Source organism: Nerophis ophidion, linkage group LG11 (genome assembly GCF_033978795.1).
Source record: "Nerophis ophidion isolate RoL-2023_Sa linkage group LG11, RoL_Noph_v1.0, whole genome shotgun sequence".
Classification (NCBI taxonomy): Eukaryota; Metazoa; Chordata; class Actinopteri; order Syngnathiformes; family Syngnathidae; genus Nerophis; species Nerophis ophidion.
The window spans coordinates 32,344,903-32,359,126 of NC_084621.1; the positions used below are offsets into that span (position 1 = coordinate 32,344,903).

The following is a 14,224-nucleotide window of genomic DNA, read 5'->3' on the forward strand; positions in this document are numbered from 1 at the left end:
TATCTATTTCTAGTTCTCTAGTTATTGTCACAAATTGTAGAAAACACAATATGTGTTGTTGATATGCCTGGTAGCAGTTGGAACTTAAAGTTTTGTTTGACTTTTGAGGCATTTTTCTCCAGCGATAAGGTTAAATAGCAAAATATATATCACTTAAGCTAAATGACTCCAGAATTTCCGCTGTATAGTTTAATATGTTTTATTTGTTTAGGGTCATGAGTTGATGTTTGTTGGTGTGATCTCGTCATTCTCAGAATCTATACAGGAGAAAGCACGGCTTATCCCTCAACTGCGCTCATCTTCCAGAGAATGTGGAGAAGAATCGTTATAGGGACATTTTACCCTGTGAGTGCTTTCTCTTTCACGCTTTATCTGTACCTCTCAATTCACCCTTGAACCACAGCTGGCTGATGTAGTACTGATGTCTCACTCTGCTCGCAGATGACGCCACCAGAGTCACTCTTGAGGGCCGAGAGGACTACATTAACGCCAGCCACATCACGGTGCGCATTAGAGTAGCCCATTTTGCACGTACACTGAATAATAAATGTGTGTGTGTGTGTTTGTTTCTTAGGTGGTGCCTCCGGTGTCTGGTGTGTGTTTGCGTTACATTGCAGCTCAGGGTCCATTGCCACATACCTGCAGTGACTTTTGGCAGACTGTTTGGGAGCAACAGTCGCACACCATCGTCATGCTTACAACTCTGACAGAGAAAGGGCGGGTATGCAAACTTCCAACTATTTCTGTACAACAAAGGTCTTCACAGGCACTTGGCATATTTGTAAAAAATGTAATCATTAATTGGAAAGGATACCTATAACCAACGTTCCCTCTAAAGTACGCGCCTGTGCAATTGCACACTGCTCACGCGTCCTCTGAGCACGTCAAATCTCGGCCGCGCACAAAATCGAATAAAAAGATAAACGCATAACGTCTGCCGTCACTCACATGTCAAGTTAGTCAAGTTTATTGTTCTCCGGTCAATGGTCAACAAAGCAAAAAAAAAAAACAGTTGTACATTCATAGATTGAAAATAAAAAGTTGTACATTCATAGATTGAAAATGAAAAATGTTACAGACCGAAAGGGTTTAGGCTGAAGTTAAACACTTATTGCGCCTAACCCTATAAACAAATTCAAGTACAAAATAAACTTCCGAAAGTTATAAAAAGTCCTTTGCACAACATATTATAAATACACATTATAAACAACATTATAAACAACATCATAAACAACATGAACGTAGTTCAATTTTATACACAGTACAGGCATGTGAAATATCCCTGTGTACATATAGACCTTTGCACTAATTATATATACAATATATACAAACAATTGTACTTCTATTATTATTTATATCTCATGTTTAATTTTTAATTAACATTAATCATAGTATTAACTACAATGTTAATTCAAGAGTGATATATTTTTTCAAGACATTGGTCTTAAAGTGTTTTTTAAATGTCTGAATGGAACTGGAACATTTTAAGGAATCATCCAAGCTGTTCCACAGTTGAACTCCTCTAACAGAAACACATCTACTTTTTAAGCTTGTTCTTATTTTTGCTTTCTGAAAGAAAGCTGAACCTCTGAGGTCATAGGGATTCTCTCTGGGTTTAAATCTCACTTGTAAACATCCAGGCAGCATGTGGCTATGAGCTTTGAAAGCCACAATAGTAGTATTGAGGTCAACAAGATCGTGCAGTTTTAATGTTTTTAATTTAATGAACAGAGCATTGGTATGGTCATGTGCGCACTGAATGCTCAAGGAGTTTTTGCATTTGCTCACGCATATGAAAAATTGGAGGGAAAATTGCCTATAACACAAGGCTAAGATGTTTGTTTAGGCAGCTCAGCTTTTATTGATCTCCATTAGATTGCCTTTAGCGTAGTATATGTGTTTGTATGTATATATGTGTACATTTAATATGTATATATAAGTGCATATATAAATGTGTATATATATATATATATATATATATATACATTTACACGTATGTATGTATGTGTTTGTATATTTGCATAGATGTGTATATATGTATATGTGTATGTTTATGTACATGTTTTCTACCTTCTTTCCACATTCACTCATTAATGCACACAGTAACACACTGATAGGGACGGCGTGGCGCAGTGGGAGAGTGGCCGTGCGCAACCCGAGGGTCACTGGTTCAAATCCCACCTAGAACCAACCTCGTCACGTCCGTTGTGTCCTGAGCAAGACACTTCACCCTTGCTCCTGATGGGTGCTGGTTGGCGCCTTGCATGGCAGCTCCCTCCATCAGTGTGTGAATGTGTGTGTGAATGGGTAAATGTGGAAGTAGTGTCAAAGCGCTTTGAGTACCTTGAAGGTAGAAAAGCGCTATACAAGTACAACCCATTTATCATTTATTTATGTGAGTGTGTGTGTGTATATATATATGTATATCCATCCATCCATCCATCATCTTCCGCTTATCCGAGGCCGGGTCGCGGGGGCAACAGCCTAAGCAGGGAAACCCAGACTTCCCTCTCCCCAGCCACTTCGTCTAGCTCTTCCCGGGGGATCCCGAGGCGTTCCCAGGCCAGCCGGGAGACATAGTCTTCCCAACGTGTCCTGGGTCTTCCCCGTGGCCTCCTACCGGTTGGACGTGCCCTAAACACCTCCCTAGGGAGGCGTTCGGGTGGCATCCTGACCAGATGCCCGAACCACCTCATCTGGCTCCTCTCAATGTGAAGGAGCAGCGGCTTTACTTTGAGTCCCTCCCGGATGGCAGAGCTTCTCACCCTATCTCTAAGGGAGAGCCCCGCCACACGGCGGAGGAAACTCATTTCGGCCGCTTGTACCCGTGATCTTATCATTTCGGTCATGACCCAAAGCTCATGACCGTAGGTGAGGATGGGAACGTAGATCGACCGGTAAATTGAGAGCTTTGCCTTCCGTCTCAGCTCCTTCTTCACCACAACGGATCGGTACAACGTCCGCATTACTGAAGACGCTGCACCGATCCGCCTGTCGATCTCACGATCCACTCTTCCCTCACTCGTGAACAAGACTCCTAGGTACTTGAACTCCTCCACTTGGGGCAGGGTCTCCTCCCCAACCCAGGGATGGCATTCCACCCTTTTCCGGGTGAGAACCATGGACTCGGACTTGGAGGTGCTGATTCTCATTCCGGTCGCTTCACACTCTGCTGCGAACCGATCCAGCGAGAGCTGAAGATCCCGGTCAGATGAAGCCATCAGGACCACATCATCTGCAAAAAGCAGAGACCTAATCCTGCGGTTACCAAACCGGAACACCTCAACGCCTTGACTGCGCCTAGAAATTCTGTCCATAAAAGTTATGAACAGAATCGGTGACAAAGGACAGCCTTGGCGGAGTCCAACCCTCACTGGAAATGTGTTCGACTTACTGCCGGCAATGCGGACCAAGCTCTGGCACTGATCGTACAGGGAACGGACCGCCACAATAAGACAGTCCGATACCCCATACTCTCTGAGCACTCCCCACAGGACTTCCCGAGGGACACGGTCGAATGCCTTCTCCAAGTCCACAAAGCACATGTAGACTGGTTGGGCAAACTCCCATGCACCCTCAAGAACCCTGCCGAGTATAGAGCTGGTCCACAGTTCCACGACCAGGACGAAAACCACACTGTTCCTCCTGAATCCGAGGTTCGACTATCCGACGTAGCCTCCTCTCCAGTACACCTGAATAAAACCTTACCGGGAAGGCTGAGGAGTGTGATCCCACGATAGTTGGAACACACCCTCCGGTCCCCCTTCTTAAAGAAAGGAACCACCACCCCGGTCTGCCAATCCAGAGGTACCGCCCCCGATGTCCACGCGATGCTGCAAAGTCTTGTCAACCAAGACAGCCCCACAGCATCCAGAGCCTTAAGGAACTCCGGGCGGATCTCGTCCACCCCTGGGGCCTTGCCACCGAGGAGCTTTTTAACTACCTCAGCGACCTCAGCCCCAGAAATAGGAGAGTCCACCACAAATTCCCCAGGCACTGCTTCCTCATAGGAAGACGTGTTGGTGGGATTGAAGAGGTCTTCGAAGTATTCCTTCCACCTATCCACAACATCCGCAGTTGAGGTCAGCAGAACACCATCCGCACCATACACGGTGTTGATAGTGCACTGCTTCCCCTTCCTGAGGCGGCGGGCGGTGGTCCAAAATCGCTTCGAAGCCGTCCGGAAGTCGTTTTCCATGGCTTCCCCGAACTCCTCCCATGTCCGAGTTTTTGCCTCCGCGACCGCTGAAGCTGCACACCGCTTGGCCTGTCGGTACCTTTCCACTGCCTCCGGAGTCCTATGAGCCAAAAGGACCCGATAGGACTCCTTCTTCAGCTTGACGGCATCCCTCACTGATGGTGTCCACCAAGGGATTTTAGGATTGCCGCCCCGACAGGCACCAACTACCTTGCGGCCACAGCTCCGATCTGCCGCCTCGACAATAGAGGTGCGGAACATGGTCCACTCGGACTCAATGTCCAGCACCTCCCTCGTGACATGTTCAAAGTTCTTCCGGAGGTGGGAATTGAAACTTTGTCTGACAGGAGACTCTGCCAGACGTTCCCAGCAGACCCTCACAATGCGTTTGGGCCTCCCAGGTCTGTCCGGCATCCTCCCCCACCATCGCAGCCAACTCACCACCAGGTGGTGATCGGTAGAAAGCTCTGCCCCTCTCTTCACCCGAGTGTCCAAAACATGAGGCCGCAAATCCGATGACACAACTACAAAGTCGATCATGGAACTGCGGCCTAGGGTGTATTGGTGCCAAGTGCACATATGGACACCCTTATGTTTGAACATGGTGTTTGTTATAGACAAACTGTGACGAGCACAAAAGTCCAATAACAAAACACCACTCGGGTTCAGATCCGGGCGGCCATTCTTCCCAATCACGCCTCTCCAGGTTTCACTGTCGTTGCCAACGTGAGCGTTGAAGTCTCCCAGTAGGACAAGGGAATCACCCGGGGGAGCACTTTCCAGTACTCCCTCGAGTGTTCCCAAAAAGGGTGGGTACTCTGAACATAAGCACAAACAACAGTCAGGACCCGTCCCCCCACCCGAAGGCGGAGGGAGGCTACCCTTTCGTCCACCGGGTTGAACTCCAACGTACAGGCTTTGAGCCGGGGGGAAACAAGAATTGCCACCCCAGCCCGTCGCCTCTCACTGCCGGCAACGCCAGAGTGGAAGAGGGTCCAATCCCTCTCGAGAGAAGTGGTTCCAGAGCCCTTGCTGTGCGTCGAAGTGAGTCCGACTATATCCAGCCGGAATTTCTCGACTTTGCGCACTAGCTCAGGCTCTTTCCCCCCCAGTGACGTGACGTTCCACGTCCCAAGAGCTAGCTTCTGTAGCCGAGGATCGGACCGCCAAGTGCCCTGCATTCGGCTGACGCCCAGCTCGCATTGCACCCGACCTCTATGGCCCCTGCTATGGGTGGTGAGCCCATTGGAGGGGTGACCCACGTTGCCTCTTCGGGCTGTGCCCGGCCGGGCCCCATGGGAACAGGCCCGGCCACCAGGCGCTCGCCATCGTGCCCCACCTCCGGGCCTGGCTCCAGAGGGGGGCCCCGGTGACCCGCGTCCGGGCGAGGGAAATCTGGGTCCATGATTTTTCTTCTTCATAAAGGTCTTCGAGCTGCTCTTTGTCTGATCCCTCACCTAGAATCTGTTTGCCTTGGGAGACCCTAACAGGGAGCTTTATGCCCCCGGGCAACATAGCTCCTAGGATCATTGGGACACGCAAACTCCTCTACCACGATAAGGTTGCAGCTCAGAGAGGAGATATATATATGTATATATATATGCATATGCACATATATGCATATACCGTATTTCCTTGAATTGCCGCTGGGGCGCTAATGAATTCAAAACCTCTTCTCACTCCTGCGCTTACCACAGGCATGCGGTAAAATAAAGCAGGCGCTAATTATTTTAAAACCTCTTCTCACTCCGGCACTTGCCAAAAGTATGCAGTAAAAATTTGAGTGTGATGTAAGCTTGGACCTTAAATCCTGCTGAATAGCTCTTAATCTTCTTCCCTTTATGCAATTTCAAATTACCGGTATTGAAATCAACCTCCTCCATATTGAAAATGATGACAGGGGAAGTGTAACTCGTGACGTCACGAGTTTGACCAGGCGGTAATACTAAGCATGCGCTAATTATTTTGGGAAGCGAGTTTGACCCGGCAGTACAGTAATTCGAGGCAGGCGCATACTAAATGCCCTGCGGCAATTCAAGGAAGTACGGTATAAGCATATGTGTATGCATATTTATGTATGCATATATATATATATATATATATATATATATATATATGTATATATATATATATATATATATATATATCTATATATATATATATATATATATATATGTATATATATATATATATATATATATAGATATATATATATATATATGCATATAGGGCAGCACGGTGGTAGAGGGGTTAGTGCGGATTGCCTCACAATACGAAGGTCCTGAGTAGTCCTGGGTTCAATCCCGGGCTCGGGATCTTTCTGTGTGGAGTTAGCATGTCCGGGTACTCCGGCTTCCTCCCACTTCCAAAAACATGCACCTGGGGATAGGTTGATTGGCAAGACTAAATTGGCCCTAGTGTGTGAATGTGAGTGTGAATGTTGTATATCTGTGTTGGCCCTGTGATGAGGTGGCGACTGTAGCTGAGATAGGCACCAGATCCCCAAAAAACGGAATGAGCGGTAGAAAATGGATGGATGCATATATATATATATGTACATATATATATATATATGTATATATATATATATGTATATATATATACATACATTGAATAAAATACTTATTTGAACACCCTGCTATTTTGCAAGTTCACCCACTTAGAAGTCATGGAGGGGTCTGAAATTTTCATGGTAGGTGCATGTCCCCTACCGCGGGAGCAATTGAAAAAAGGATGGATGGATATATGCATATATATATTTGCATATATATATATATATATATATATATATATATATATATATATATATATATATATATATATATAAATTAGAATATTGTGGTAAAGTCCTTTATTTTCCATAATGCAACTAAAAACATGAAAATGCCATACATTCTGGATTCATTATACATCAACTGAAATATTGCAAGCCTTTTATTATTTTAATATTGCTGATTATGGCATACAGCTTAAGAAAACTCAAAAATCCTTTCTCAAAAAATTTGAATATTTCCTCAGTATATTTCCTAAGTAAAGAAAAATATATACAAACCCCGTTTCCATTTGAGTTGGGAAATTGTGTTAGGAGTAAATATAAACAGAATACAATGATTTGCAAATATTTTTCAACCTACCGTATTTCCTTGAATAGCCCCCATGCATTTAATATGCGCCTGCCTTGAATTAATGTCGGGTAAAACTTGCTCACCAAATTTATTAGCGCATGCTTACTTTTACCGCCGGGTTAAATTTGTGACGTCAAGAGTGACACTTCCCCTACCGTCACATTCAAAATGGCGGAGGAGGTTTTTTTGCTTTTATTGTGTGTAAACCAGGGGTCTTGTTCCACAGCCATACAGATCACACTAATGGTTGTGATATAAAACAATTTTAACAATCTTACTAATATGCGCCACACTCTGTGAACCCTAACCAAACAAGAATAACAAACACATTTCTGGAGAACATTGGCTCTGTAACACATTATAAACGCAACATAAGAATTACCCAGAATTCCAATGCATCCATGACTCTTGGCTATATTATACACGCGCTAGCTCCAACCACACGTTTTCAATGGGAGACAGGTCTGGACTACAGGCAGGCCAGTCTAGTACCCGGACTCTTTTACAATGAAGCCACGCTGTTGTAACACATGGCTTGGCATTGTCTTGTTGAAATAAGCAGGGGCGTCCATGATAACGTTCCTTAGATGGCAACACATGTTACTCCAAAACCTGTATGTACCTTTCAGCATTTATGGTGCCTTCACAGATGTGTAAGTTACCATGCCTTGGGCACTAATGCACCCCCATACCATCACAGATGCTGGCTTTTCAACTTTGGGCCTAAAACAATCAATGGTTCTTTTCCTCTTTGTTCAGGACACAGTTTCCAAAAACAATTTGAAGTGTGGACTCGTCAGACCACAGAACACTTTTCCACTTTGCATGAGTCCATCTTAGATGATCTCGGGCTCAGAGAAGCCGGTGGCGTTTCTGGATGTTGTTGATAAATGGCTTTCGCTTTGCATAGTAGAGCTTTAACTTGCACTTACAGATGTAAAGACCAACTCTATTTAGTGACGGTGGTTTTCTGAAGTGTTCCTGAGCCCATGTGGTGATATTCTTTAGAGATTGATGTCGGTTTTTGATACAGTGCCGTCTGAGGGATCGAAGGTCATGGTCATTCAATGTTGGTTTCCGGCAATGCCGCTTACGTGGAGTGATTTCTCCAGATTCTCTTAGCCTTTTGATGATATTATGGACCGTAGATGTTGAAATCCCTACATTTCTTGCAATTGCACTTTGAGAAACGTTGTTCTTAAAATGTTTGACTATTTGCTCACGCAGTTGTGGACAAAGGCGTGTACCTCGCCCCATTCTTTCTTGTGAAAGACTGAGTATTTTTTGGGAAGCTGTTTTTATAACCAATCATGGCACCACCTGTTCTCAATTAGCCTGCACACCTGTGGGATGTTCCAAATAAGTGTTTGATGAGCATTCCTCAACTTTATCAGTATTTATTGCCACCTTTCCCCAATTCTAAAGTTAATGATTATTTTTGAAAAAAAAAAAATGTTTATCAGTTTGAACATCAAATATGTTGTCTTTGTAGCATATTCAACTGAATATGGGTTGAAAATGATTTGCAAATCATTGTATTCCATTTATATTTACATCTAACAATTTCCCAACTCATGGAAACGGGGTTTGTATATTTGCATATATACAGTATATATACAATTTACGAAAGATGGACTAAGGGGTGAAAACGTTGTATGCACTGGAACAGATTACAAAATCACGGAAGTATATTCATTTTTATAGAGTTGACACAATTCACTCTGGATAAGTTAAGTAGGGACCAGCAGTTAAAGCATCCCTAGATTCTGGACAGGGCAGCACGGTGGTTTTGGGTTCAATACGAAGGTCCTGGGCTCAAGCTCTGCTTGGGGTCTTTCTGTGTGGAGTTTCATGTTCTCTCCTTGACTGCCGTGGGTTTCCTCCAGGTACTCCGGCTTCTTCCTATCCCAAAGGCATTGTTTTAACACTAAACACTTAAGAAACACTAATTTGGCCCTAGTGTGTGAATGTGAGTGTGAATGTTTGTATATCTGTGTTGGCCCTGCGATGAGGTGGCGACTTGTCCAGGGTGTACCCAGCTTTCTGCCCGAATGCATCTGAAATAGGCTCCAGCATCCCGCGCGACCCCGAAGTGGACAAATGGTAGAAAATGGATGGATGGATGGATGGGTAGTTGTATAAAGATCTGCAAATGTATGTATTAAAGAACCATATGGATGTTATGATGTTGTTGTTGTTGTTGTTGTGCTGGGACTCTTCATCCGTGAGCGTACTCCGGTAAGGGAATAAGGACACCGTTTTTACGTTTCAACTTCTTTATGTAACTTTTAGCAGCAGCAGCTAAGTGCACTCTCAAATACACACACACTTCTACACACACTATATTAATAGCTTGTTACGTCAACAATAATAGTCAATTATATTCAACAATTAACATATTAAATAAGGACTTTATCTTCTATCTTCATCACTGACAAAGGGAATTTATAACAGTATGTGTGAAATTTTGCGAGGCAATTTTAAAGGGAAAATTGTGCAAAGGGTATTTCTTAGCAGCAGAATTTATAGACAATATTTCACTTTTACCCAAGTTTAGTTTGTAACCAGACAAATGTCCCAATGCTTGAAGGGTACACAAGGTAGCCAGGAACGAAACGGAGCGGCCTGAGACATACAGAAGGTGGTCATCCCCGTAGAGAGAGGCCTTTCACCTGCACATTGTTTCTACATATGCCCATGATAAGCAGATTTGTATGAAGGCCTATCGACAGAGGACAAAAAAAGCAATGGCTCAGAGGACAACCTTGCCGTGAAGAGCGATAGAGACTAAAATATTTGGATATAATATTTTTTGTCCTGATCTAGGCTTCAGGGGATGAAAATAGGAGTTTAATACATTAAATAAAACTTTTGCCAATGCCAAATCTCTTCAGGACATACAATAGATAATTCCACTCCACTCGGTCTTTTCAGCATCCATAGCCACTTCAGTGTAAAAGGAGACACTGTATAATATATTGAAAACACATTTATTATTCGAAAACAAGTGCTTCCTCCGAATGAACCCAGTTTAATCTGCATTAGCAACAGAAGGAAGAATACTGTCCAGATGTAAAGCCAGCAATTTGGATAATAGTTTAAAGTCCACATTCAAAAATCTAATAGAACGATACAAGGTGCATGATGAAGGATCTTTGGGTTTTTTCAAGAGGAGAGATATTGAAGCTCGGTTCATTGTTTGCGTAAGGCGGTCGGATTTAAACAATTCATTGTATATGTCCAATAACATTGTGCCAACATTTTTTGAAACATTTGAGGAGGATATGCATCTGGTCAAGGGGATTTACCATTTTTAATGATGACGCTGCAACATTCAATTCCTCAACAGTAACATGTCTCTCTAATATTACCGCAGCAGACTGATCAACTGAGGGGTAAAAAAGTTATTCAGGAGTAAAACATTGAGCAGATGAGGGAAGGGACGCATAGAAATTATTGAATATATTATTAATATAAATATCATCAATGGTTATACTAGAACCTTTTTGAATCTGCGAAATATATTGAGATGCTGATATCTGACGTAGTTGATGGGCTAGTCGTTTGCTAGCTTTATTGCCTTGTTCAAACAACTGGGATCTTGAACGGAGCATTTGTTCAGTAGCACGGTCTGTCGTAAGAACATCAAGCTGTGTAGAGAGAGCCTTTCATTATATATGTATGGATTTGGGAAGATAGAAAACAAGTTGTTTGGCAAGGATATGCGTTGTGTCAATCGAGTCAATTTATTCTTCTTGAGTTTTTTTCTCATAATTTGTATGGGAGATTATCTCCCCCCCTAATGTATGCTTTCTGCACCCTTCACAGTACAGAGGCCGACACCCCGGGGGTCTTGTTCAAGTGTACAAAGAAATCCACAAAGTCCTCATTTAAAAGTAATCGTGTATTAAGACGCCACGGTGCATATGTCGTTTTTAAACTGTACAACCATTGAAATTGTAGCATGATCAGAGATGACAGTTGGGTCTTATTTGCATATACGTAAAGATGAATGTAATTTGTTGTCAACTAAAAAGTACTGTATTTCCTTGAATTCGCCGCCGGGCAAATAGTCAGCGCCTGCCTGGAATTACTGCCGGGTCAAACTCGCTTCGCAAAATAATTAGCGCATGCTTAGTATTACCGCCGGGTCAAACTTGTGACGTCACGAGTGACACTTCCCCTGTCATCATTTTCAAAATGGAGGAGGCTAATTTCAATACCGGTAATTTGAAATCGCATAAAGGGAAGAAGATTAAAAGCTATTCAGTAGGATTTAAGGTCCAAGCTATTGAATACCGGTATGGTAAAAAGAACAGTAAGCAGCTATGTTTTATTAATATACTTGTGGAGCCGACGGTCCGACGGACAGGCAGGGCACGCTGGAGCCCTGCCCAAGATGGCGGCGAGTGAGCGGAGAGAACGAGCGACCTGGACTGAGGTTTTATTGAAAAATAAACTAAGTCAAACCATGTCCTTCCTTGGTTGTCCTGGGAACCCGCAAGACAACGGCTTGAGACCGTCACAATACTGCAGCTGCATGTGTTAAATATGAGTCATTAAATGACTCCTGCCTCCTGGTGGTAGAGGGCGCTAGTGATCCTTCTTGCGACTACTCTGCTGCAGAATAAGTGAAATGAGTGACGTGTATTGTGCTGGGACGGATATGACGGACCTATGCTGGCTATGTAAACAACCGGGCTGAAATAAAATGTGTTCCAGTCCTAAATACCCAGTGTATTATTTATACAATAACACTTCATGTTGGCAGCAGTGGGATAAAGAGATCACCCACAGAGCAGAACAGAAGGGGGAGTTCTCCGAGGAATATTCTGTCGTCGCCCGCACCCGAGCTAACTGATAGCAGCGGTCTGATAGTAGTTTTCTAAACTGGACTTTCAATCGAGGCAGGAGGTAATAAAGGAAGATCTCCATCGAGACAGAGAGACTTTTAAAACTGAAGAAAGATAAGGAAGACTTCTATAAACAAGTTATCGATGCTTTTGATCAGAAGGAGCTGGCATGGATTTCATTTATAAGTAAAAGTAAGACCATTTTTCATTTATTTTTTATTTAGCCTTTATTTAACCAGATAAAATCCCATTGAGATCAAAGATCTCTTTTCCAAGGGAGACCTGGCCAAGAGGGCAGCAGCAAGGTTACAAAACATAAAACATCACATTTACAACATTAAAACTTGCTCATATGACACATGTGCATACAGACAAGGTAGACTGCAATCCTTTCACGGAAGCTTTAAACTCATTTAATGTAAAAAGGGTTTTAAGTTGACTATTCGATTGTAGGTTATTCCAAGCCTTCGGTGCTGAAAATAATAATAACGTTTTTTTAATTAAATGTGCTTTTCATGATGGTATCCTTACATCACACTCAAATTTTTACTGCATGCCTTTGGTAAGTGCCGGAGTGAGAAGAGGTATTAAAATTGTAATTTTCCTGAAGGAACTCTCCTGACGGAATGAATAAAGTACTATCTAATCTAATCTAATCTAATTTAATCTAAAATAATTAGCGCGTGCTTACTTTTACCGCATGCCTTTGGTAAACGCAGGAGTGAGAAGAGGTTTTAAATTAATTAGCGCCCCGGCGGCAATTCAAGGAAATACGGTAATCAATATGGGTAAAAGTCTTATGGAAGCGAGAGAACAATGAATATTGCCTTTTAGAGCGATTCAAAAAGCGCCACACATCTGAGACCGTATGTTCTTCCCTAAAAGACTGGATTATCTTGGCAGACTTTGATGGTGGACAAGTTTTGGGTGATGAACGGTCAAGCTGGGGTTCGAGCCAACAGTTAAAGTCCACCCAATAAACATTTACGAGGGCTACTGGAATGTTGGAAATCTGACCAGTAACGACTATAAACCTCACATTAGGATCAGAAATACTGTTTAAGTTAACAAAGGAACATATTTATGTAGCAGAATAGCAGCACCCCGTTTACAAAGGAACATATTTATGTAGCAGAATCGCAGCACCCCTTGATTTTTCCGAAAAAGTATGAAAAATCATCCTCTCCTCCATTTCAGGTGTTCAACAGGTTTAAAATGAGTCTCCAGCAGAAAGACGACAAGGGCGCCCAAATGACGAAGATAGTGAAATAATATTACTTAGTTCGTTTTATAGGGTTGTTAAGCCCTTTACAGTTAAAATGAGTAAACCTAATACCACACCCACCGGATGTCGCTTTTATATTAGGTTGGGTCATAGCAAAATGCAAGTATCAAATACAGTATACAGTACACAAAAATGCAAATCTGTGGCAGAACTCAAAAAATAATAAGTTTGACTGATGCAAAGAAAATAAAAACATACAAGTTACCCCCACCACCCCAACCACAAAACTCTTGGAGAAGCATCCCTCAAAACTGGGTTTAATGCATCACCCCCCTTTATTAAAAAACCCTTCATGCCTCTTCTGCTCTAAGCAACTGTAAAGAAATAAAATCCACAATCTGTGCCGAAAATGTGACATCTTGTTAACAAATGAAATGCACTGAGGTAAATGTTCAATCGTAATGAAGAAAAAAATAATATTTCTAAATAAAAATGGCATAAAAGGCAGTATAGTAACAGTTGAATCAGCGTCAGAGCTTTTTGGGGAGTCAGTCTCCGAAGAGGCCTGAGGCTTGCGGCCTGGTTCACTGTCGGATTTCCGTCAGACAAACATCCCAGAGTTCACAAGCGAGTGGAAACAATAATTTGTGCAAAACAAATGACTACAATGTACTTCGATAAAAACGGCCAAAGCTGACAAAATGTGCTATTAAAATATATAAAATGTCACATTACTGTAAAGCCACTGCAAAACACGTCCTACACCATCACTGCTCAGCGGCCACTCTCTACAATACTTTTTTTAATGATTTATTTGTAATCC

The 14,224-nt window shown here is 42.8% G+C and overlaps 1 protein-coding gene across 6 annotated transcripts in view; it reads left to right on the top strand.

Moving 5' to 3' along the window:
* Positions 1-14,224, top strand: part of ptpn3 (protein tyrosine phosphatase non-receptor type 3) — a 92,811-nt gene that overhangs the window by 52,708 nt on the left and 25,879 nt on the right. For all 6 annotated transcript variants that reach the window (XM_061915652.1, XM_061915650.1, XM_061915649.1 and 3 more), the window contains 3 exons: positions 255-345; positions 442-503; positions 575-721. In XM_061915652.1, coding sequence (XP_061771636.1) covers positions 255-345; positions 442-503; positions 575-721 — 300 coding nt within the window. The remainder of the gene's footprint in view (positions 1-254; positions 346-441; positions 504-574; positions 722-14,224) is intronic.